Source organism: Phalangium opilio, unplaced genomic scaffold, assembly GCF_054372755.1.
Source record: "Phalangium opilio isolate 3A_F unplaced genomic scaffold, DU_Popi_V2 ptg000032l_1, whole genome shotgun sequence".
In the NCBI taxonomy this organism is placed as follows: domain Eukaryota; kingdom Metazoa; phylum Arthropoda; class Arachnida; order Opiliones; family Phalangiidae; genus Phalangium; species Phalangium opilio.
Window position 1 is genome coordinate 11,537,842 of NW_028324159.1, and position 25,550 is coordinate 11,563,391.

Genomic DNA, 25,550 nt, shown 5'->3' on the forward strand with positions numbered 1-25,550 from the left:
TTTATTCTAGCTGCGCTGATTGTTTAAATTCTTATAAAGCTTCCCAAGCTATTGATAGAGCAAAACGGGTAGAGAAACGCAATAGTAAAATGAGTAGCAAGAATAGTCCGGCGTTAGGGGATCCTAGTGGTAATCAGGCTGTAGGGGGAATTATGGGTGCGATAGGAAACACCCAAAATAATCAAACCACCTCCACTAGCACAGCTAATAGTAGTAGTAATGTACCAAACTCCCTTAACCCTATCATAGTGCAAACTAGCACTGGTTCAACCTCAACCATGACCACACCCACAAATAGTACCATAAGCAACACCATACCTTCAGGTATGCAATTAATTCCCACTAATTTATTGCAACAAATGCAGAAACAAATAGCGGATTTGCAAACACAATTGCTGCAGTTAGCTCAGGCTAATGCCAATGTGGGTTCTGGCCCTAGTAGTCCCCAGACCCATGGGGTAATTAATAGTACACCCCAAATGAACAATCATAGTAGTCAAAATGTTCCGATGGTAAATAATAGCTCTCAGTTTAATAGCAATCCAGTGATCATCCCTAATAGTCCTAGTGTGCCTTTAGCAAATAATAGCACCCATTTTAGTAGCAACACTAGCATAGCCAGTTTGAATTACGCCAATGCAGGCTACTTACCCCCCGCGGCGCCAACTCCTCCCCCGTCAGGTTATAGATTACCAAAAATTACCAGGCCGGTTTTTACGGGAAAACCTTCCGACTTGAGCACGAAAGATTTCTTAGTCAAAGTTCGCCAAATTAGAGAGACTGTGGGAATGCTAGATTCATTGTTTATCCAAACCTGGATCCCGCAAATGTTTGCAGGACCCGCGTTAGAATGGTGGCAGGCATTGCAAATAAAACCACAAACAATTGGAGAATTCCAGCAGTTGATTAGGAAAGAGTACGATTTTCAAGTGAATGATTCGGTTTTAAATGAGCGGCTCATTAATAGAAAACAGAGAAATGGAGAGGGTGTACGCGATTACGTTAATGCTATGCGCGAAATATTATTACAATTAGAAACCCCTCTATCTGACGAGCGCCAAGTTGAAAGTGTTTATAGGAACCTTCACCGAAAATTAAAACCCTCATTAGCACTCTTTACCTATAACACTGTTAGTGACCTTTTAGCCCATGCTACACGCTTAGAAGCGGCCCATGGTTTTGGTTGTTATGATGAACCAGATAGTCGAAGTAATCACAATAGGGCAAACAACAACAATGGGAATAAACCCCAGAATAAGCCTAATCAAGGGGGAAAGCCGACTAATAATATCAGAGTCGTGACGTGTTTTAATTGTCACAAAGAGGGTCATAAAACCCCTCAGTGCCCCGATGCCCAATGTACTATCTGTAATGAGATGGGACACATCCAAAGATATTGCCCCGCCAAATCGGGAAACGGGAAAAGGGGAGGACCCAAAGGGGAAGGTCCTGCCCCAAAACAAAAGTAGTCACCCTAAGAAATAGCCCATACGCCGCCGATTGTTTCGAAGTGTCAACATCTAGCAGTAAAGACAAATGTTTAATAGAAGTTACCATAGCAGGTATACCTACAATCGCTTTAGTCGATTCAGATAATAGATAAGGATTTTAGTAGTAATTTAGAAAAATTTAAATGTTAAACTAAAAGTGGTAAACAGAAAATCTGTAATAGCAGACCAGGCTATTATTATCCCATTAAAATTACCGGGAAAAGAGTTGACACAAGAAGCTATTGTTTTGGCAAATCTAGCATACCCCTGTATTATTGGGTTAGATTGTTTAAAAAAGGCAGGAATGATTGTTAGTTTTGGCAATTTAAGTTGGTGTTGGGAAACAAATCCATCAGTATGGCACGATTTCCATAACAGTGGGATATATTTTAACCTCACGGAATGTAATCTGTTTGAAGACGAGGATTTTGATTTAGAAGGTATAGAAAAGGTTTTAGAGGAAGCTCCCATAGACCCCGAAAAGAGGGACAAATTAAGAAAGTTAATTTTCAAATATAAGTGTGTGTTTTCCACCACAGCTGGTTTAACTAAATCAGTGGAACACTATGTCGACACGGGAAATAGTATGCCCATCGCGTGTTCCCCTTACCGAAACTCTCCTCATAAAAAAGATATCATAGATAGTATCATTAAAGAGATGTTAGAGTTAGATATCATTGAACCCTGTAATAGCCCGTGGGGAGCCCCCACATTGTTAGTACCCAAGAGTGATGGAACTCATCGAAGTAGATAGTAAATATTGCCTTTGGGACAGTGGCGTCAGTCAGTGCCAGATGGCACCTATAAATATGGCGTCAATGGACGCCCACAGAATTTTTCCTCTTATGGCGCCAGTGAATCAAACATTTTTCACCCAATCATGTTGTCAGTGAAACGTACATGGCGTCAGTGAATCAATCATGGCGTCAATGTTAGGCTTAGGCGTCAACAGTGGTAAATAACCTTTGTCACACGCGTCATGTTCACTATAAGAACGCGATTGGTCTAAAAAGTGCGCCATGTTTACATGATCAGAAAGTCACGTGACATTAAAGTATAAAAGACGAGGATGGTTTAAAGATAAGGCATTCTACAACCTTCCTTGAAGTACCGATCCAGATCCGAAAAATGTAAGTATAAATTCCTATAAAATCTTAGTGTTATAATCTCGGTCAGCATCCTATTTTATGTGATTACCCTATTTAATGTGAATATTTAGGGATAACTCCAACGTGTTTGAGATTTCCTCAACTAAATCAGTCAGCGTAACGGCAGACTGTAGGATTAGACTAGGAATGACCGATGGTTCAACAGGGATCGTATTAAGCGAGGAGGAATATATGCAACTTTACGGAATGAAGGACTCCATAAACGGATTTTTCGAGAAGGACGACGCTCAACCCACCACGTGCTTTTTCGAGGGATCGATGGACAAGCGAATTCAACTGGTAACTTATCAGGAAAGGAAGATGTTAAATATCCGTCAAGTGATCCAGGGACAAGGAGCGAACTACGGAATCCAATACCCAACTAGGAATGGATTTGCCATAGGACCATTCCTATGGGAGAAGTTATTGGAAAAACACATTCAGGTGACGACATTCATTACCGAAGCGAAACGTGTGGAGAGTGCGATTAAGGGAATAGTAATACAGCAACTAACTGAGGGAATAAAGAATTCGTGCAACGGCTGCATTATCGACCATCCTTCACAATTACAGCATGACTGTATAATGATGGAATGGTGTGAACGTGTAGATGAACATTTTTCTAATGCCGTGTCCAATTTAAATATCGAGATGATAGTTAATATTTTTAATAATTCCACTTTCCTAAGTTTTCAATTCTGTAAGCAAATGGTTTCTCTAAGTGTATGCAACTCTAAAAAATTCTTGTAATACATTGAATTTAAATAATAAACATTCAAATTTAATACTTTTTCATTTACCTAAATATAAGCATATTTCAAATTTTAGGAGTAATTTATATTCAAGTTTAATACTATTTAACTAAATACATAGGCATATTCCGAATTTCAGGAGTTATTTCAATTTAATACTTCTAAATATAAACTTTAGAAATTATTTCAACTTAAACCAATTTCCCTTTATTGATAGGCCTATTTCAAGGATAGGAAATGTAAATAACGAGGTCGGTGAACGTGATTAGAGAAACTCGGATGGTAAATAAACGGCCTATGTCAATAATTAGAAATCATGATAAGCGCTTGTATGAAACTCCAACGCTGAGTGTCGACATGGGATGATAGTTCGAGTTGCAATGTTTGTTTATGCTAGGAAACTTAAAAATAAACAAACTAGATTGAAACTTATAAACTTTAGAAATTATTTCAACTTAAAACAATTTCACTTTATTGATCGGTATATTTCAGGGATAAGAAATGTAAATAACGAGGCCGGTGAACGTGAATAGAGAAACTCGGATGGCAAATAAACGGTCTATGTCAATAATTAGAAATCATGATAAGCGCTTGTATGAAACTCCGACCCTGAGTGTCGACATGGGATGATAGTTCGGGTTACAATGTTTGTTTATGCTAGGAAACTTTTAAATAAACAAACTAGATTGAAACTTGGTGCGAATTTCGAAACATGGCGCGGTTTTCGACTTGGCGCCAACGGAAAAACCCATGTTCGGGCAAAGATTAAATGGACGACGCCAAGAGTATAAAAGCCTGGCACGTGTCTAAACTCAGTCACTTTTGTTCCTGACTTCAGACGAGTTCCAGCCTGCTCCTTAGTTGCTTTATAGTATTTTTCAATACTTGGTAACATTTGCTGTTGGAAGTTATTTTGCAGAGGGTAAGAAAAAAATTTACGGGCTAGTACCGAAATTACTTGTGATTTTTACAAGTACTTGCGAATTTTACAAGTACTTGCGTATTTTTTTTACAAGTACTTGCGTATTTTTACAAGTACTTGCGTATTTTTACAAGTACTTGCGATTTTTCTGAGATTGTCTTTATCATTCTTTGAGAATGTTTAAGTGTAATATTTGTGAGTGTTCCTACCAAGGGAACAGGGAGCTTTTGAGACATAAAAGGGAGAAACACGAGGGTGTTAAATACCCATGCTCGCAATGTCCCGCCGTTTTTACCAGACTTGCGAATTTAACGTTACACGCAGCTGCCCGACACTCTAACTTTAAGGTTCCACACCCCCTCATGAACAATGCGGGTCCATCAACTTCTACCTTTGTCCCATTCTCGGGACCATCAACCTCTACCTTTGTTCCTCCTGTTATCCCATTCTCGGGCCCCTCAACCTCCACCTTTATCCCTCCTGGGACGCAGAGGCCGAAACGGTCCACGTCCGACCCATCCATCCCTGAGACGAAGCGGCCGAAACGGTCCACGTCCAACCCTATCCCTTCCTCTGTTTTCGGCCCCCTTTCCGGCGTCACTCGTAGGGTGTCGTCGGACCTTTCTTCCGAAAATCTAGATGAACTGTCCGACGATGGGAATCGTGCCTTGAACGAGTTCATGAACCGAGAAGAGGGTGTCATCAATGGACCTCTACTGGGAACTCCTCCATCCGCCGTTTGCGAAAATCTGGATGAGCTGTCCGACGATGGAAATCGTGCCCTGAACGAGTTCATGGACCAGGAGGAGGACTTCCCAGCCCTTTCCAGCCAGGAGAACCGCGACATCCATCGCTTTATGGATCAGCAGGAGGGTGGTGGTGGCCAAGAGCAGGAGGAGGAACCCATCGTTGCGTCACCGGAAGTTCCTCTTCACGACGAGCTAGAGGAACTGGAAGTACTCGGTAGGGCTATTTTTTGTGCACGTTTCACACCCGTAGCGACTGAGACAGACGTAGAGCTGTACGTAGGTAGACATAGGGTAGCGATTGAAAATTACTTACGCAATAAACTGGCTAGGGATAGAGGGATTAAGTGGTATTTAACTGTCAGGGCTCGCTACACCCGTCAGTTAGCCGACACTGACGAGGAAGTAGAAAATTTAATTTATCATAGAACCCAAAACCTTGCTATTTTGAACCCCGACGTTATCCCCGGACAGATAGACTTTAGTATTAGGACTCTGAAACGTTTAATGGAGGAGTACGAAGCGCAAGGTAGCGGGTGGGTTCTAGATAAAATTCTCTTCCTGCAGATTAATATCATAGCGTACCTCCCGCTTCACGGGGGTACGTACTTTGAAACCCCTAAAAATCTCCTAGCTAAAAAAGCCCTTTTAAATGTACAAAATACGGACAATAAGTGCTTCTTATGGTCAATTTTGGCACATTTACACCCTGTTAACCATGGAAATGCCCCTCATCGTGTAACAAAGTACCTAGAGTATAGTAATGAATTGGACATGGCCGGTATTACGTTCCCCGTGGAAGTAAATACCGGTAAATTAGCGAATTTCGAACGGGTGAATAACCTTTCGATTAATGTTTTCGGATACGAGAAAGAGGTCTTCCCCCTTTACGTGAGTTCCAACAGAGTTGAGGAACCGCGCCAAGTAGATTTATTGCTATTAACCGAGGGTGAGAAGAAGCATTTCTGCTTAATCCGAAGCATGAGTCGACTTTTAGCAAAGTCATTCACCGCATGCACAAACACGAACTATTACTGTCGTTATTGCTTGCATCGTTTCTCCGGCGTAAACTCGGAGAAGAACTACAGGGAACACATCAAGGAGTGCAGTATACACGGACCCCAGAAGATCGAGATGCCGGTAAAGGAACCTATTCTGGAATTCAAAAACGTCGCATGGCAGCAGAAGGTAAACTAAAACTTTTGTTATTTATCAGGGTATTTTGAATAGCGCGCCAAAAATAGTTTACTAAGGCTGACGTCAGACGGCGCCTATAGCAAGATAAATAAAGCAGACGATAAGATGCATGGGAGAGAGAGAATGTTTTGTTTACATTTTATCTAATGTAGTTTTATTTCTATTTTTCCACAGGTTAAATACGTCATCTATGCCGATTTCGAGTCCATCCTCCGTAAAGTTCACCGATGTGATCCCGATGCCGGCCTCTCTTCAACCACGAAAACTTCGCAGCATATCTCCTGTGGGTTTAGTTATGTCATTGTTAGTCACGAAGGTACAGTCTCTAAACCAGTTACTTATCGAGGGATAGATGCCACGGAAAAGTTTTTAGAAAACCTTTTGCGTGAAGACGCAATTATTCAGCGTAAGATTAAAGATAACGCCCCCATGAATCTATCAGACTTAGAAAAGGCGCAATTCGCCTCGGCCCAATCCTGTTACTTATGTAACAGGTCTTTCACTGTAAATGACTGTAAAGTTCGTGACCACGACCACACTAACGGAGCCTACAGGGGAGCTGCTCATAATTCGTGTAACCTGAAACTGAGGACCCGGAATTTCGTCCCGGTCTTCATGCATAACTTATCTCGTTACGATGCCCATCTTATTATGGACAAAATTGGATTGGTCAAAGATCACGAGATTAAGTGTATCCCCACGAATTCCGAAACATACATTTCGTTTTCTCTGGGTAATTTACGATTCTTAGACTCAATTAGGTTCATGCCGGCATCGCTAGAGACACTCGTATCGAATTTGGCTCGAGGAGGAGCCGATAAGTTCAAGTGTTTAAACTCTGCCTTCAGCTCTGATGAAGTACCGCATCTGCTGAGGAAACAGGTTTACCCCTATGACTACTTCGACTGCGAGACGAAATTCGACGAGACCGAGTTGCCACCCAAGGATGCCTTCTTCAATTCCTTAACTGACGAAGAGGTTAGTGAGGCAGATTATTCTCAAGCTCAAAAGGTTTGGGAAAAATTCCAACTCACTAACCTCGGTGAGTACCATGATTTATATGTTAAGACAGACGTTTTGCTCCTAGCGGATGTTTTTGAAAGTTTCAGGGCTATGTGTCTAGAATATTACAAGTTAGATTGCGCGCACGCATATACAGGTCCTGGTTTCGCTTGGCAAAGCGCACTTCACATGACCCAAGTGAAATTGGAACTACTCCAGGATCCTGATATGCATCTCTTTATTGAGAAGGGTATAAGAGGGGGTGTTTCTCTAATTACGCATAGACTAGCCATAGCCAATAATAAGGATCTCCCCGAAACATTCAACCCGGCAGAACGTAGCTCTTACATCACCTACCTAGACTGTAATAACCTTTACGGCACCGTAATGTGTCATCACCTGCCGATGAGAGGATTTCGATGGATTCAACCATGTCAAGATTTCACTCGTGAAATTATCTTGAATCACCCAGACGATGACCCCCAGGGTTTTATCCTGGAGGTGGATCTTGAGTACCCGGAAAGTTTGCACGAAGAACATAATTGTCTACCCTTAGCACCCGAACGTAGAGTTATTAACGCGGACGAGCTTTCACCGTATTCGATTGAACAGTTGAACAAACTGAAAATTAACGTACATGATAGCCTCCCAAAGTTAGTCCCCTCGCTCTACAATAGGGAGAAATATGTTCTCCACTACCGGAATCTCAAGTTTTACATCGCTAAGGGGATGAAATTGGGGAAAATCCATCGAATACTCGCATTCGAGCAGGGTGCGTGGTTAAAACCATTTATCGAGTTCAACACGGAGAAAAGGAAGCAGGCAGTGAACGACTTTGAGAAAGATTTTTTCAAGTTGGCCAACAATAGGTACGCATCTACGCTACGCTAAGTTATTATTTCACACGTAAACTAATCAAAATTTTTATCTATTAACAGTGTTTTCGGGAAGACGATGGAAAACCTCCGCAACAGGATCAACTTCGATCTTGTCCAGACCCGGGAGATGGCAATCAAGAAAGCCAGTTCACCGACATTCCAGAGGTTCACCATCTTCAGGAACGAACTGGTTGGAATCCATCGTCTAAAGAAATCACTCAAGTTGGACCGACCCATTTACACCGGTTTCGCCATCTTGGACCTCTCAAAGTTGGTCATGTACGACTTCCATTACAACACTATGAAGGCAAAATACGGCGACGACCTCAAACTTCTTTTTACCGACACAGGTACGATTTTTTAAAAACGTTTACTAGATTTAAATCCTTTTTCCTACTTTCAATTTTAAAAAACTAATTAAATGTTTTTACGTATAATTGCAGACAGCCTGACCTATCAGATTTTCACCGACGATTTGCCCCGGGACTTTGCCGAGATGAAGGAGATGTTCGACTTTTCCGCCTACCCCAAGGAACATCCTCTCTTCAGCGAAGAGAACAAGAAGGCCCTCGGAAAGTTCAAGGACGAACTCAACAGCGTCCAGATTCAAGAGTTCTGCGGCTTGAGGCCGAAAATGTACAGCATCTTGTCGGCAAAAGGTGAAAAGAAGACGGCGAAGGGAATCTGTCGTCGCGTCGTCAAAAAGAAGATACGTCACGCTCAATACAAGGAATGCCTGCTTCAACGTAAACTCACCACTGAGGAGATCAAGAGGATAGTCAGTGTTAAACACGAGCTATTTTCCATCACTCAGAAGAAACTCGCCCTTAACCCATGCGATGATAAGAGATTTATCATCGATGGGGTGTCTACATACGCTCATGGTCATTTTAAAATTAAGGAATAATTTCAAATGTATAACTTTCTATAACCCTATCCCCTCCTGGGGGGCGAAGTGGCCGAACCGGTCCACGCCCTCCTCCCATACCCTTTTGGTGCGAAGTGGCCGAATCGGTCCACGCCCAATTTCCTTTTCCTTACCCTTTTCCTTTAAAATTTCATAGTTTAATGTATAATTTATAAGTTTAATTTAATGTATAGTTTCTAAGTTTAATTTAATGTATATATGTATATTTTCAAAGTTTAATTGTATAGTTTTAAGTTGTTTTTTCTCGAATGAGTTTTACTCCGTGACACTACGGTTTCTCATTCAAAATAAAAAAAAAATTTTAAATACAAATTTTCCTCCCCTCTTATTTCATACAACTTAGGCAAACATTTTTTCAGGTTAAGGGGAGGGGGTTGACCGCGTGGCCCTGCCGCGTGCGCGTGTTTAAATTTCCCGCGTGCGCGTGTAGGAATAGGTTCGCGCGCGATTTAAAGAAAAACATACAATTCAATCAAAAAAACTTTATTAAAAATCTCTTATACATAAATTCCGATATCATTTTATCGTTCAAATTCTTATCTTTTACAAATTTTAAGCAAATATTATACATTTTAATACCTCTGCATCTATACAGAGAAAAATATACGCAAAATCCGCCACATGTCCGACTGGAATTTCCTTGAAGTTGTTTAGAATTAAAAGTTACGGTAACGCTGTTTCTTTCTACAAAATCGTTGAATGGAAACATGTCCGGCGGGTTTCCGAAACTATCGAAGAACTCGGTATTTTTGTTACTAGAAAAGTAAATAACAGTCCAATGCTGACCTTCAGTTTCTGAAGAGCCAGTATTTACAATATACAGTGAAGGGAAAAACTTTACTTTCTCGGGTAGCAGGTCAGCTGCAAAAACACCTCGAAACAGATCTTTGGTGAATTTATCCCTTTGCATAATTTTAGTTAATTGTGTAGTGTTCATAATCTTTTAGTTGTAATCGTATATGACAGTTCTGTTCTTATCAATCTCAACCAAATTCTGAAACTCAGAGTAATATAAAACTGTGATAGTCTTGGGCAAGTCCTTGGCGAATTTTAATTCCAATCGCAAGTTACCATTCCTTATCAATTGAAATTGAGAAGTTGAACTACTGAGGTCGGGACTTAAATCAAAAGCAAATATGCAATTCCCATTGGGGAATTCCTCCCGTGAAATGTAGTTCCCCTCGTCCAATAACCATTGAGAGGTTTGAGTAAAAAGATTAGTATAAGATCTCATATATTGACCACCAGAAAAGTTTGGGGTAAGAGGTTTATGTGGAACGCTAGCTCCGTCAAGGTACAAGGCGATATGATTTAAATCATAAGGTTGAAAATTGAAGGGTGACTTTCCGTAATCACCCAAATATGCATTTTGATCTACAAGAGCGAAAAGAACTTTTTTGGGTAGTTGACCCATGAATAAATTATCTCTAACACATATTTTTGTACCACTGTTAATTGAGAATGAGTTACATTCCGTGCGAATAATCGGGTATTTCATGGTTGCCAGTTCCAAACATTTAGCGTGGGCGATTAACACTTCCGATGGTAATTTTACTTTACGAACGTACAGGGATGCTAACTCGTAAACCACTTTCCATTTAACTGCACCGTCTGCATGCACGCAAAATTCGTTTGGACTTTTAACAAACTTGAATTTGAGATCCGTTAAATTTGGGAAGTATCGAGGTTGTTGACAAAGATCCAAGTGTACAGTTCCTACCATATCTATTGTTCCTTTTCTAGCAAAGGCCGCTCGTGTTTTAAACCCTTCGTTATCGTCCAAAACGTCAAATTTTCCGGCCGTGTCTTTGTAAAACATTGAACTAGTAAGAAAACTAGTTTTGGCGGGTCCTCCGAATGTCACCGCCGTTTGAAACATGGCCTTGTAAGGGTAGTTTTGCGGCGATGGTGTGACCGATCTCTCTTGAGCTGAAAGGTGTACTTCGCTGAAAAGACTATGCAGGAAATTATTTACCGGTCCAACTTTATCAGCAGCTGCTGGGATTGTTTTTCCATCGGCCGGGTTGACAATCCTGACTTGGAGATGTAGTAAAGTCTTGGACAAGTCCAAATACGCGTCGGAACTACCAGCCACGGTAAACGTGATTGTCGAATTTTCGTTAATGTTAGAGATGGGGCTGTATTCGACCCATTCTCCACTCAGAATACTGGTATTGGTAAGGGGTATGTCGAAAAGTTCAACTTCGGAGCCGACCGACCCATGCGAACCTGGATGGACATGTGTCATTATATTTTTCAGGTAAAAATATCTGGATGATTAAAGGACGTTGCTTTCCTCTTTCTTGCCGAGGCTGAACTGACGAGTGATCTAGACCTGCGTTTCCTTTTATTACCATTCCCCGTCATTTTTCGGATTTCTTCCGCCGCACTAAGGGCGACGTCTTTAGCCGCGGCTTTTCCATGAGATTTTACGGATGCTTTCACGTTTACACCGTTTGCCACGTCGGCCACGACCTTTGCACCTGTGTTCAAAAATTTTTTCCCGAGGTAACTGGCACCCCGTTTGAGTAGAGGTATTGCCCGGCGAAAGGCCGATGAAATGAAGTTTCCCAATCCGTACCCGTGTTGCACCGGAAGACCCCTGTATACCGCTAAAGAATTACCAATTTGGGAATGAAAGTGTTTATAATAATCAAATTTTCCGCCATGTCCGATCTGGTTTAGAAAGTGTTGATCGTAGTCCGATTGGTTAAAGGACATATTCGATTTGACGACGTTCTTCATCTAAAACTTCAAGTGTAAATGACACGAGGACCTGTTTTACCTTCTAATTTATAATGGTGACCACATTCTACGGGGTCTAAAGTGTAGAGTAACGTGAACTCTTCCTCTCACGAAATCTATGGGGGTACCAAGCTCACTCATTATGTTAATTTCAATTGACTGGAAAGTATTGCAGGCGAGGGGGAGGTAGTGCGGTCTAGGGAAATCTTTGTCTACCGTTTCTCCGTCATTACCCTGCACGCTAACGATTCTTAGTAGAGGTATGTGCACATCTCCCACGGGTCTAGACTCGACCACGTCGCTATAAACAAAGAGTGAATGAAGTCCCGCGTCGAGGTCAAAGGGGTACGTGGCTATGGTAGACTGGGAAAAAGTCGTTGATTCCGTGGAATCTTTCGAAAATCCGAGAATAACAGCTAACTCCCCCGGTATAGTTAACAAATAATCCTCTTTGAGAGAAATTTGTACTCTTCGTATGCGCTTTATGTAACTAAAGGAATACTTGAGCTGGGCGGGAATTGAAGGTTCACGCGTAATAACGCCCGCCACGTCATCCTCGACGTAGTTAAGTTGCTCGATAAGGTCCTGGATATTACCATAATATCCGGCGGGTAACTCTATGATTGTAGAATATACTACTCTACCATTACTCACGAGTATAAGCGAGCATGTCCTACTCAAATTATCCCAAGTGTGCGGGTAGCTAATTTCCGCTAAGCCTACTTCGTAAAATCCCTGTAATTTTACGGGTTCGGGGAGGTACGTCCGGAATTTACTTCTCGTATTGTCGGGGAAATACCTCATCGACGAGTCGGAAGGTAAAGTGATGTAAAAGCTCATACTATATCTATTTCCTGAACCCAACTGTCAAAAGACGGAGAGTATCCTTTCCAACGTACTAGCTTCTCTAGCGTCCCGTCGGGTCTGCGACGTTTCCTCAATATCTTTTCTATTTTAAACACGCTAGAATTTAGGTCTTTACCCACTTTCTGTAATTGTTCCTTGTAAAAAATACCAGTAATCGGTTCCGAATTCAAATCCTGGATCCTATACACCGGCGGACTACGAGGTAATCTCTCCACCACTTTGAAAAGTTCTTCCGACCACGTGGGCAAGTAACCCTTCTCGAAAATATTCTTATGTTTGCTTATCCGGACTACGTCACCAATATCGTAAGGATACTTTAATGGTGGGGAGAAGTCTATATCGCCGTAAAGGTTTTCCCATACCCGTCTCGATGTTTCGGGTGTGACTTCAACGGGTTTACACTTTATGGATCGGTGATAATTGTTATTATAAGCTTGAACCATGTCTTTAAGAGCGTCAATGTACTTATAGGTATTGTTTTCCGTGAAATACCGATACATGCGACTTTTTAGAGTTCTGTTGAACCTTTCAACTATCGTAGCCTTCTGTTCGGAATCCGGGGCAAAGAACTCAATCCCCCTTCTTTTCAACTCTCTCTGAACATCCCTGCATATGAACTCATTACCGTGGTCACTTTGCACTCGCTTCGGTGAGCGACCGGACTCGAGAATAGCCTTAAAAGCCCTAAGGATGGTTGGTCCTTTCTTGTCCTTGGTAGCCACCACAAAGGCGTATTTACTGAAAACGTCAATGCAGCACAGGAGGTATCTGAACCCTTTATTGTGACGAGTTAGGTTCTTCAAATCAGCTAAATCAATCTGCCACTGCTCATCGATCCCATAAACTATTGTCCTATTTCTCTTAAAGTTTTTTCTAGCATTCCTGTGTAATGTATACGTATCTTGTGTTTTTAAAAATGTCTCCACGTCTTTTACCGTAACCTTTAACCCAGCCTCTTTAGCCGCTCGGTATAGCCCGAGAACACTTCCATATGAACCCGGGTCAGAAACATTAGAATAAATCTCTTTTAGTCTATCCATTAAGGGTGCAGTTGGTTACACTATGATAATGCCTGAAGAGAAAATCGCTAACCTCTATAATTAGGAATATGGCAATTACTAAAACCACAGTTAAAATTTTAGGAGATTTAAAAAATGTGTCTACTAGGTTGGCTAACACCACAAAAGTACCCACCTGATTATCGCAACCTTCCATATCGGAATACTTAAAATGAATGAAACGTGGAATGTAAATGAATCGTATTTTATTTAAAACAAGTGCTACAAGTTTATCCAATTTCCGAAACCCTCACCAGTCTGAGCGGGCAAATAATAATCCTCCTTCACTTCTTCTTTCTCCACTTTTTCTTTCTTCGCTTCACTTTTTTCAGGCGGGGGTGGGTCTGTTTTTCTAATTTTAATTAATGTTCTTGGTACATTAACCGTATACAAAAGTTGGTAAAACTGTGGGGCACCAATGACGGACGACTGTTTTTTAGAACTCTTCGCGGTATAAGCTAATAAATCAATTATATTTGAACCGATGATTTTACGGTTCTCATATATTAACTCTCCGGCGTGTGTCCATCTTATTTTTGATATACGGTCAATCCATTTGTACAAGTTCAAACAATCAGCTGCGCTATAGGAAGGAACCGAAGAGACGATTTCAGGACCCCAATTCCGGTTTTTTGCTGGTTTTACTTTCGCCTTTTTCACAGTTTTACTAATTTCCCTCGAAAGTACGTGGTTATATCTTAATAGTTTATCAGTATCGTTTAATTTAGTATCGTTTATGATGGATTTCAACTTATCCTCCTTATCCAACTCCATTGAAGTGTCGACTTTTAAACCGCTATTTGAATTTAACCTATTATACGTTTCTTCGGAAATTAATAACATTTTTCGCGCCATTTTTACTTTATAGCTCGACTTATAGCCGCACCTGCTACTGAACTAATGATAGATAGTAACGGTCCGAGAAGTAAAGGGATGAAACCTCCGTTTTGAATTAATAGTTTCCTTTTCTTTGAAGGGAGTATGTTGGACGTAACCTTTCTTATAACGTGTCGATGTTTCTTCAACCGCTCCTTCTCCTCCACTGAAAGAGGGACATTGCCCCGTAGGATATTTATACAACACTCGACAATAGATTTAATCGCTTCTTTATTGGCAAATTTAATTGCGGCATTTCTTTGACATGAGTTACAATTTGCAATATATTTTAAAAAATTTAAATTATCGTCGACTCGTTTTGACGGAGCCATTCCGCTAGTTTGGACGCCTTCACCAAGGTACAGTTGTTGCTGTCCCTATGAAAAGTGCAAGCCCTGGGGGTATCGCACTCGATACTTGATAATCTCGGGCAACCGTAGTCTTCGGCGTTGATAACTTCGCACCCTAAGAACCTTGATAGGGTTTCGGCCTTCTCCGCTCCTTTCGTCACGTATGACGATGCTCTAGCTCGAATATAGTCGGCGGCCTCCTGCGTCGTCTCGTATGGGTAGTCTCCCTCCTCGAATGCTAGATCGCAAGTGTTCCTTGAGAGCCACCTGCATTGCCTTTTATCCTTGACGGATAACTCTGAGAACTTGCATGGGGATTGGAAGATCCAGACTTCGTGGACGTCGGTCTCCTTCACGTACATCGTCAGCTCCTTGATTACCCATCGTCCCTTAATCCGGAAAAAATTCGCTTCAAGGATGGCCGTCATTTCGGTATGAACAGTGCTGCTTGTTGACCTGGAAGTATACCTGTTCTTAGACGGTGGTTATCTAGGGTGTTAGCCTTAAGGTCTACAAATAGATATCCGTAAGGTTCCAAAGTCGCCTGTCTAAAAGAGTCTACCACGTATTTACTATTTCCCGGCGAAATTTGTTTTGCAAGATGGATAATGGCCGACTGATCACGTGGTGTTTTAAATATAACCAAGTAATGGGCATTTAAGTTTAAGGTACGAATTTCCTTCCCGGGATAATAAAGATTCTGCATTAAAATTAAAACTGAGGTATTCCTATGGTGCGAGCCCCTAATGAATAGATTCGTCACGTCCTTATTATTCGCTATTTCACATAGTAGGTCGTCTAATATAACGAAGTTCCTCACACTAGCATCTAGGGTGTTAACATCTAATAAACCCTCGTGAAATTCTACACTCGGAGTATGGGATAGTATAGCACCGTATAGTTTCGACTGATACTCCGTGTAACACCAAATTATTCTTTCGGGGGTGGGCGAAATACATATATCCTTATGCTTAATTAATTCTCCTACGAAAACACTTTTCCCACAGCCGGTGACTCCAGCCACTAGTCCGGTAAAGGGGTGTTGCATACTTAAATCCATATCGATAAATGCGGGAGGAATTAACTACCGTAAACTTATATTTAAAGAAATTTATACTTACATTTTTCGGATCTGGATCGGTACTTCAAGGATGGATGTAGAATGCCTTATCTTTAAACCGTCCTCGTCTTTTATACTTTAATGTCACGTGACTTTCTGACCATGTAAACATGGCGCACTTTTTAGACCAATCGCGTTCTTATAGTGAACATGACGCGTGTGACAAAGGTTATTTACCACTGTTGACGCCTAAGCCTAACATTGACGCCATGATTGATTCACTGACGCCATGTACGTTTCACTGACAACATGATTGGGTGAAAAATGTTTGATTCACTGGCGCCATAAGAGGAAAAATTCTGTGGGCGTCCATTGACGCCATATTTATAGGTGCCATCTGGCACTGACTGACGCCACTGTCCCAAAGGCAATATTTACTATCTACTCATCGACTTGTAATAGATTATAGAAAGTTGACTCAAGTAACTCGTAAGGATGCGTACCCCATACCGCGAATTGAAGATATTCTTGAATCGGTCAAAACCCCAGAGTATATAACTGTGTTAGATATGCGGTCCGGTTATTGGCAGGTGCCTTTAAATAAAGGAAGCCGTGACACCTGCGCATTTGTGACTCATAACGGTGTTTATCGCCCTAAAGTTATGATGTTCGGTCTTACAAATGCTCCGGCCACTTTTGTTCGATTAGTTAATAACTTATTTGGTAAATTAGCTAAAGAGGGGGTCTTTGACTACTTGGATGATTTATACGTAGTGTCTGACACTTTTGAAGATCATTTAGAAAGTTTAGAGAAAGTTTTATCTATCCTTAAAAACGATGGTTTAACTATTAAGTCATCAAAAATTCAATTTTGCCGGAAAAAGGCTCACATCCTGGGACATCTTGTCTCTAAGCGAGGTATAGAGGTCGATCCAGCCAAGGTTAGCTCAATTACAGATTGCCCCATACCGCGAACAGTGCGTCAACTTAGGCGATTCTTGGGAATGGCGGGATTTTATAGGAGGTTTATCCCAAAATTTGCAGACATAGCTGCCCCGTTGCATCATCTGACGCACGATAATGTTGATTGGATTTGGGGGCAGAACAACAACAAGCCTTCGACACGCTTAAGAATAGACTTTCTACAGCACCAATAATAGTCGCCCCAGACTTTAAAAACCCTTTCACCGTTTATTGCGACGCTTCAAACGTAGGCTTGGGCGCAGTCCTCACCCAACTAGTAGATGGGAAAACGCGAGTTGTGCAATACGCGAGCAAGACGCTAGATCCTGCACAAAGAAAACTTTCAGTTACTGAAAGAGAATGTCTCGCAATAGTATGGGCGGTAACCGAAAAATTTAGAGTATATCTAGAGGGTGCCCCTTTTGAGGTAATAACCGACCATAAGTCCCTTGAATGGTTAAAGAACGCAAAAGACCCGACAGGAAAGTTTACAAGATGGAGTACTAAGCTTCAATGTTTTGACATGAAAATAGTCTATATTCCTGGGAAAAAGAACATCGTCGCAGACTTTTTATCACGATTACCCGAGTCAGCCGAAACTGACGACAACATTTTAGTAGCCGTAGCAGACCAAGAGACCAGTGTAGTAGACGCAATAGATTTAGACAGTAATCGTATCATAGACGAGCAACGTTCAGACTCAAAAATTTGTCGTTTGTTGACCTTTCTTGAAGAAGGAACCACAGGCGCTAATGATAATATAGGTCAATGGATTAAGCGAGTAGGGCCCTCCTGTAGAAAAATTGACGGCATTGTATATAGACGCATGCCAATAGGTCAATCAGGAGACGGTTGCAAGGATAGCGATCACACGGGCAATAGTAGACTCCCTAGTGATAATAGTAGTAGCACACCTTGTAAAGACGACGGTGAAATTAGTAGTAATCACTTTTGTCCCCAATTAGACTCCTTCCACATTTTAGTACCTAAAAGTTTAGTTAAAGTAGTCATAAAAGCGTGCCATGATATACCCACTTCCGGTCACCAAGGCATCGCTAAAACTCTAGAACGCGTCCGTAAATACTACACATGGGAGGGAATGACAAAAGACGTCCATCATTACGTCAAAACTTGTAAAATTTGCCAAGAGCATAAGTCACCCCCTATCAAACAAGCGGGACTCATGAAGGCAAAAGAACCCTCTCAACCCTGGGAAGTTATTGGCATCGATCTTAAGGGTGAATTCCCCCGTAGTAAAAATGGTAACACCTATATACTTGTAGTGGTGGACTTCTGTACAAAATGGGTAGAAGCCCATCCCTTAAAGAAAGCCACAACCAAAAACATTGCTAACATTTTAATTGACCAAGATTTTGCACGGTTCGGCGTACCGAAACGCATAGTTAGCGATTCAGGACCACAGTTCGTGTCCAACGTTATGAAAGAGGTTTGCACCCTTTTTCAAATTAAGCAAAGATTCACCTCCTTTTACTCACCCCAGAGCAATCAAACCGAAAGAGTCAATAAAAACATCGGAATGATGCTCAAGTGTTATGTAACCGAAAGCCACCAATTTTGGGATGTTGGGTTACAACAGTTTGTAATGGCACTACGTTCCTCTAAGAATGAGTCGACAGGCTATTCGCCTTCATTCTTAAATTTTGGCTGAGAAATTCGCGAGCCACCCATAATGAACGTGGATCAAACCCAACTTTCCAAAGCCTGCGAGGCCATTGATCCCCTTAGCAGAGCTGAAATAATAGGTGAAGCGATTAAGGCGTCCCATGGCAACTTAGAAGTGTCCCAAATGAGGAACGCGGCCCTTTATAATACCAAAAAGAGGGAATTTGAATTCAAAGAAGGAGATCTGGTCATGAGGAAAACCCATCACCAATCAAACGCTGGCGATAGATTTAGCGCCAAGTTGGCTAACGCTTGGGAGGGTCCGTTTGTAGTGGATCAAAAGTTATCCTCACATACCTACAAACTTAAATCTCGAGATAGTAGCCAGGAGTTAAAAGGGACTTTTCACTTAAGGCAGCTTAAGCTCTTTAACGAGCGCGACTTAGAAAAGACTGAAAGTCCCATAATAGGTAAACACAAAGCGAAGCCAAATATCATCCGCCCCCCAGCCGACGATAGCTTCCGTATGGTGTTGCGAAACAGCAAGTAGTTTAGCCCATTAGGACCTAAAAGCATTGGGATAAGAAATTAATTTTTCGCGCGTATAGGTTTGTGGGGTTTGGTACCTCCCCAATTACTACAACGACGTGCCCCCATACGCTTGTCCGTTGGCGAATTCGTGTATATAGCCTTTGACCCTTTAGTGTACAGTTTCCCAAGTTCGTTTTTATTTAGTATTCCTTTTTTTTAAATACTTTTTTTTGTTTTGTTTTTTTTGTCTCTCAATTTTAACCAATTTTACATATAGGCTAGTCCATTTACCTCCGGGGTTCGTTCGGTTCTAAGAAGTGGGGTGTGTAGCAAAATAAATAATTTGCCACAATTAATTTTAAGTCAATCAATAATGATTTTAAATAATAGTTCAGTTTATCACTCCACACTCTGTATTTGTAAATACGACCAAAGAAATAGTAATTGGCTAGCGTAGCCTTTCCCTTTCAATTTTATCAATATTCTTTTATACCCAAAAAATTGCCACATCTTGAAGTCGTGAACCTTCTCAAAGCATGTTAATCTTGTAGGGGTTATTTGTTAGTGCATGCGCTCTATAAATACAATACGGTGCCAGTAGCGCGCGATGCCAGTAAAAGATAAAATTAGGCACGGTATCCTTTGGACACCTGCATGGAAAGAAAGAGTTTAACAAACACGGGCATAGAAAGAAAGAGTTTAACACGTGCATAGAAAGCAAGAGTTTAAAACTCTTTTGAATATTCTCAAGTCCACGAGTGCGGGTCGTGACCTGGAAAAACCAACTAGAAGAGAGGTACGATTCTCTTAGCAACCAGGCTTAGTGAAGGTGTTGACACACGTGCATAGAAAGAAAGAGTTTAAAACTCTTTTGAATATAGTCAAGTTCACGAGTGCGGGTCGTGACTTGTAAAAACCTAGAAGAGAGGTACGATTCTCTTAGCAACCAGGCGTAGTGAAAGTGTTGACCTACGTCACCACGCGATACTTTCGGGAGCTGGATTACGATTGGATGGGACCATCCGGAGGCCCCAGAAGACCGAGTCCAACGCCCTTCAAGAAGACGGCTTAAAAAGCCAGAAACGGAGAGTAGTAAAAAACATTCTCGCTGATTCGGACTTGTAATCAAGTCACTCAAGAACTCGCTCCTGCCGGACACCACTGCTTGCCCATGCAGAGCCCCTGATGGAAACCCTGGAACCATAGCGCTGGCCGCAGAACTTCTGGATTCCTTCTGGCTCTTGACCGGCTAAACTTGGAACCTTTCCCGGCGATAAGCAAGCATGAACGTTGATCCTTTGCCTGGCACCGTCAACTAATAGGACGCAATTATCCTGACGCAAACCGCACTCACCACCTCAACATCAACTTGAAGAACCCAGTGATGAGTACTCTTTTCGAACTATCGCGAACTATCGCAAGAAACGACGTAAGGTCGGCCGACAAACTCTAGTAGAACATTAGTAGTTTAATTTAGGTAGTTTATACAAAAAACTGGCATCGTTTTAGTTTTGCATGCTGTAGAATATTTTGGCGGTTATTCTGCGTAAAGTTATCAGTGTCGCGTAATAGTATTAATCATGTCGCGGATATTTAATTATGTTAATTTATGCTTAAAGATGAACCATAACCTGTTATTAATTAGTCAAAGTTAAAGCCTCAAATGTTAATTATCGAGAAATAAACAACTCTTGAGGTGTGGCAAATCAGTTTCCAAAATACTTATTCAACTAGGGTTAATTTATAACCAAACCTTAGTAGTAGTAGAAAATGATAGCGGATAACAGCGACAGCACAATAATTCCGTTACACGGGGTTCAGATAAACACACGCAGGACACACATAACAGTATCGCAAAACTTTGCGTTACTTATTCACACCTAGCTAAAACGTACCTTTTTGGTAAAGGCCCCATATAAATCAGAACTAATTAACGTCTGTCAAATAGGGATGTCCTGTTAACGTTGTTAAATGTATGTATCGAATCGGAAGTGATGTATGGGTCAAATTCTCGTCTTTGTAGCGTGTAATATCAAGGAATTTCTGAAAAAATTAGAACGTCAAAATTTTTGAGTTCACCCATCATTAATAAAAAATCCGTGGATTTAGAATTATTTACAATCAAACTTAAACTTGTCTTACATAGTAAAAGAGATGGTTCGTAAATTGGTCAAACCTACAAAAAAATATTATTAAAAAATTTACATTTACACTTGTAAGTTATCATTTTGTAATAGGTGTGAGAATACAAATTTTGGAATTGTAGCATTATTAATAACAACGAACACAACAATTAAACAAGTTGGAAAAACTAAATTATTACCTCTCCGAGCCAAGAGGACTCTACTACAAACTTATTAACCTAGATATAGAACTATTTCTCTCTCTCTTTTTTTTGAAGTAAAAATTTACGAATTTTAAGCATAGCGAATAGACAGAAAAGCAGAAGACATTTTACATCCAATAGAGATATGTCTTGGACACATGGGAAAAAAGGAACTGAAGTGTATAACTTTAGGAGAGATATAACCTTTATGTGTTTGAAAAGGCCCAATTGTCTACGCCTCAACTGTTAACCCTATATTCTCATAGATACATTCACAACTGGTTTGCAGAATAAAAATTGTCTCGTTTCACATCAACGATATTCTTAGTTTGCCCACATGAGTGTTAACGTTAAATATCACAAAGGTGATTTGTGGGTAGACGCAATGAAAGTCAATGCGCACCATAAAAAGAATGAAAACTCCGCAGCTACAACCCGTTTACCATTTAGCCGATTCACTGATCTAAATACAACCATGATGCTTTTTGCTATTATAAAATCTAAACCTTATTATTTAAACGTGTATTCGGCTCACTCTGAACCGTTAATGTATCTTCATTACAGACACTAATTTCAAAACCCATATTTGTTTCACCTCGGGCCTCAATTGTCTACTCTTTGGTTCACTAGGCCTATTACGGATAATACTAAATTTAATTGAGAGAGAATAAGTCCTAGCGTTCATTTGTAATCATTTTAGCAAGGATTATTCTATATACAGATGTAGTATAGCTTAAGTAATATATAAACAGCCATTTCAAATAATAATTAATCAAAAATGCCTTGATTAGAATCAACACCTAAAAAGTATCGATAAGACTGAGGTTATCACTTGACTGAAGGATCAGATGTTAATTTTTCTTTTTAATTGAAACTTAAAGTGTTAGAGTCACCAAAAATCGCTATTTTTAAAACTAAAAGTTTTATTCCCATCTGAAAGATCAAATCTTTCTGATTCAGAATATCTATTTATATAATGCATTATAATTTTTCAAATATTATTAAAACCCCGGCTTTCGGAACCTACTCGCAGAATTTTTTCAAACTATTTTGACAGTTAAATTTCGCCGTACTTCATATACCCCTGGTGACGTCACGATTCGAGCGCGCATGAACCGCGACTCCGCAAGTCCTATTTTTTTATTGATAGGTGGTGATCGAATTTGACGCGCGCGTGAACCGCGACTCCGCAAGTCCTATTTTTTTATTGATAGGTGGTGATCGAATTTGACGTGCGCGTGATGTTTAAAAACTAGGCTTAGCTCTCGAAATGAAATCTGTCTCGCGCTGGTCAACCTCTTATGACGTCACCAGGGGTATATTTATAATTTATTCCGTCTTAATGAGGTATGTGAAATATCAATTTTATTTTTCATATTACAAAATGAATAAATTTCTATAAGACTTTTTAATTTGGATCTACTGTTATTATAACCCAATTGATGTTTTAAAACGAAAATTAGCCACTTTTCAAAAAACGTGGCACTAACACTTTAAAGGCATGCTTAAGAAAAAACAACGTTCCATTACCGTTTTCCTTTGAAATAACTTATTTTACTGGTAATCAGTTTCAGAAATTTACTTACCTCGGCTTTTTGACCACAATTCCATTTCCCGAAAACATTTTATCATTACATTAATTACTTTTGAGAGAGAACGTGTATGATTAGAGTTTTGAAAGGTTCCTAAAGACGTTACATCTCCATTCGTGCCCGGCAAGCTTCGCAGTGGAAAACCAAATTCATTCAAAGGGACAGTACGATTTTTACTCGTCGTTTGGCAAAATGATGTATATCAAGTGTACTATGGTCTACCGTCGTATTGCTCTTTCTCACAGTTCAGGGCATGACCAATGTTACTCCCCAATTTCTCTCTCTAGTTTCTAACAATGGTTAGAGACTATTTGATATGGCACGTCACAACGTTATATACATTTGTAAATTCTTAGTAGCTCAAAAAAAAAGAATCCAATTTTTTTATATTTTGGTTTGAAATAAATAAACTCGTGATAGTAGGCACCGGTAATGAACAGCAAAATGAGAGGAAAGTTTGCTTCAAGTTAGCAATTATTCGTTAAAATCTTAATATGTCATGAAAAATTGAAGTGAGGAGGCGGCACTATCTTCACAGATGGATTTGGCGTGAACGAGTGGTCCGTGGAAATAGCAGATAACAGCAGCTGCCACCGAAGTCATCCCAGCATCCTCAGCGTTTAGATGATGCATCACAAGGTACACTGGGAGAGTTCCAGTATCACACGTCGCACATGATGATATTTCAACTCCAGTTTACATCAATTCTCCCTGGTCGTAAAGGGGTGGCGTGTTATTCTAGCAGCCTCGATAGCGCAGTAGTTAGCGCGTCAGTCTCAGAATCTGAAGGTCGTGAGTTCGATCCTCACTCGGGGCATGAATTGAGCGCTGATTTTCGTTAATATTATACTTCATGGATAAAGAGATGAAATGAATAATAACAGCCTCGATAGCGCAGTAGGTAACGCTTCAGTCTCTTAATCTGAAGGTCGTGAGTTCGATATTTACTCAGGGAATGACTTTGGCGCTGATTTTCGTTAATAGAATACTTGATTGATAAAGAGGTGACGTGTTCTTCTAACAGCCTTGATAGCGCAGTAGGTAGCCCGTCAGTCTCATAATCTGAGGGTCGTGAGTTCGATCCTCACTCGAGTTATGATTTTGGCGCTGATTTTCGTTAATAGAATACTTGATTGATTAAGAGGTGAAGTGATCTAATAACAACCTCGATGGCCCGGTAGGTAGCGCGTCAGTCTCATAATCTGAAGGTCGTGATTTCGATACTCACTCTGGGCATGAATTTAGCCCTGATTTTCTTTAATATTATACTTGATGGATAAAGAGGTGAAATGATCTAATAACAGTAGGTAACGCTATAGTCTCATAATCTGAAGGTCGTGAGTTCGATCCTCACTCGGGGCATGATTTAGGCGCTGATTTTCGTTAATAGAATTCTTGATTGATAAAGTGGTGACGTGTTATTCTAGCAGCCTCGATAGCGCAGTAGTTAGCACGTCAGTCTCATAATCTGAAGGTCGTGAGTTCGATCCTCACTCCGGGCATGAATTTAGCGCTGATTTTCGTTAATAGAATACTTGATTGATAAAGAGGTGAAGTGATCTAATAATAGCATCGATAGCGCAGTAGGTAACGCTTAAGACTCATAATCTGAAGGTAGAGAGTTCGATTCTCTCTCAGGGCATGATTTTGGCGCTGATTTTCGTAAATAGAATACTTGATAGATAAAGAGGTGACGTGTTATTCTAACAGCCTCGATAGCGCAGTAGGTAGCCCGTCACTCTCATAATCTGAAGGTCGTGAGTTCGTTCCTCACTCAGGGCATGAATTTAGCGCTGATTTTCGTTAATATTATATTTGATTGATAAAGAGTTGAAGTGATTTAATAACAGCCTCGATGGCGCAGTAGGTAACGCTTTAGTCTCATGATCTGAAGGTCGTGAGTTCGATCCTCACTCGGGGCATGATTTAGGCGCTGATTTTCGTTAATAGAATACTTGATTGATAAAGAGGTGACGTGTTATTCTAGCAGCCTCGATAGCGCAGTAGGTAGCGCGTCATTCTCATAATCTGAAGGTCGTGAGTTCAATCCTCACTCGGGGCATGAATTTAGCGCTGATTTTCGTTAATATTATATTTGATTGATAAAGATTTGAAGTGTTTCAAGAACAGCCTCCATGGTGCAGTAGGTAACGCTTTAGTCTCATAATCTGAAGATCGTGAGTTCGATTCTCACTAAGGGCATGACTTTGGCGCTGATTATCGTAAATAGAATACTTGATTGATAAAGAGGTGACGTGTGATTCTAGCAGCCTCTATAGCGCAGTAGTTAGCGCGTCAGTCTCATAATCTGAAGGTCGTGAGTTCGATCCTCACTCGGAGCATGATTTAGGCGCTGATTTTCGTTAATAGAATACTCGATTGATAAAGAGGTGACGTGTGATTCTAGCAGCCTCGATAGCGCAGTAGTTAGCGCGTCAGTCTCATAATCTGAAGGTCGTGAGTTCGATCCTCACTCGGGGCATGAATTTAGCGCTG

General features: G+C 40.7%; 4 protein-coding genes and 6 non-coding genes across 10 annotated transcripts; 7 read left to right on the forward strand and 3 right to left on the reverse strand.

Annotated features, from left to right (window-relative positions):
- The first annotated feature begins 4,024 nt into the window (after positions 1–4,024).
- LOC149686183 (uncharacterized) lies at positions 4,025–9,375 on the forward strand. Its single transcript, XM_089870962.1, has 4 exons — positions 4,025–6,246; positions 6,430–8,126; positions 8,196–8,485; positions 8,579–9,375. Exons 1-4 carry the CDS (start codon positions 4,489–4,491, stop codon positions 9,040–9,042), a joined length of 4,209 nt encoding a protein of 1,402 aa, XP_089727088.1. The 5' UTR covers positions 4,025–4,488; the 3' UTR covers positions 9,043–9,375.
- Positions 9,376–10,006: 631 nt separating this feature from the next.
- Positions 10,007–11,311, reverse strand: LOC149686184 (uncharacterized protein F54H12.2-like). The gene has a single exon (XM_089871100.1). The coding sequence runs from the start codon at positions 11,309–11,311 to the stop codon at positions 10,007–10,009; it is 1,305 nt and encodes a 434-aa protein (XP_089727226.1).
- A 1,333-nt stretch (positions 11,312–12,644) lies between these two features.
- Positions 12,645–13,715, reverse strand: LOC149686185 (uncharacterized). The gene has a single exon (XM_089871101.1). The coding sequence runs from the start codon at positions 13,713–13,715 to the stop codon at positions 12,645–12,647; it is 1,071 nt and encodes a 356-aa protein (XP_089727227.1).
- A 1,192-nt stretch (positions 13,716–14,907) lies between these two features.
- Positions 14,908–16,146, reverse strand: LOC149686186 (uncharacterized). The gene is made up of 2 exons (XM_089870963.1): positions 16,081–16,146; positions 14,908–15,415 (listed from the first exon to the last, which is right to left on the reverse strand). Coding segments are annotated over exons 1-2 (510 nt in total). The 5' UTR covers positions 16,083–16,146.
- Positions 16,147–23,798: 7,652 nt separating this feature from the next.
- Positions 23,799–23,871, forward strand: TRNAL-CAG (transfer RNA leucine (anticodon CAG)). Its single transcript has one exon. It is a non-coding gene; the product is annotated as a tRNA-Leu (tRNA).
- A 612-nt stretch (positions 23,872–24,483) lies between these two features.
- Positions 24,484–24,556, forward strand: TRNAM-CAU (transfer RNA methionine (anticodon CAU)). Its single transcript has one exon. It is a non-coding gene; the product is annotated as a tRNA-Met (tRNA).
- A 347-nt stretch (positions 24,557–24,903) lies between these two features.
- Positions 24,904–24,976, forward strand: TRNAM-CAU (transfer RNA methionine (anticodon CAU)). Its single transcript has one exon. It is a non-coding gene; the product is annotated as a tRNA-Met (tRNA).
- Positions 24,977–25,043: 67 nt separating this feature from the next.
- TRNAM-CAU (transfer RNA methionine (anticodon CAU)) lies at positions 25,044–25,116 on the forward strand. Its single transcript has one exon. It is a non-coding gene; the product is annotated as a tRNA-Met (tRNA).
- Positions 25,117–25,323: 207 nt separating this feature from the next.
- On the forward strand, positions 25,324–25,396 carry TRNAM-CAU (transfer RNA methionine (anticodon CAU)). The gene has a single exon. It is a non-coding gene; the product is annotated as a tRNA-Met (tRNA).
- Positions 25,397–25,463: 67 nt separating this feature from the next.
- Positions 25,464–25,536, forward strand: TRNAM-CAU (transfer RNA methionine (anticodon CAU)). The gene has a single exon. It is a non-coding gene; the product is annotated as a tRNA-Met (tRNA).
- Positions 25,537–25,550: the final 14 nt, after the last annotated feature.

Coding starts and splice junctions, on each gene's coding strand:
- LOC149686184 (XM_089871100.1), bottom strand. CDS start 11,311: ATGACACATGTCCATCCAGGTTCGCATGGGTCGGTCGGCTCCGAAGTT.
- LOC149686185 (XM_089871101.1), bottom strand. CDS start 13,715: ATGGATAGACTAAAAGAGATTTATTCTAATGTTTCTGACCCGGGTTCA.
- LOC149686183 (XM_089870962.1), top strand. CDS start 4,489: ATGTTTAAGTGTAATATTTGTGAGTGTTCCTACCAAGGGAACAGGGAG. Junction 6,247..6,429: donor ACGTCGCATGGCAGCAGAAG/GTAAACTAAAAC, acceptor ATTTTTCCACAG/GTTAAATACGTCATCTATGC. Junction 8,127..8,195: donor TTCAAGTTGGCCAACAATAG/GTACGCATCTAC, acceptor ATCTATTAACAG/TGTTTTCGGGAAGACGATGG.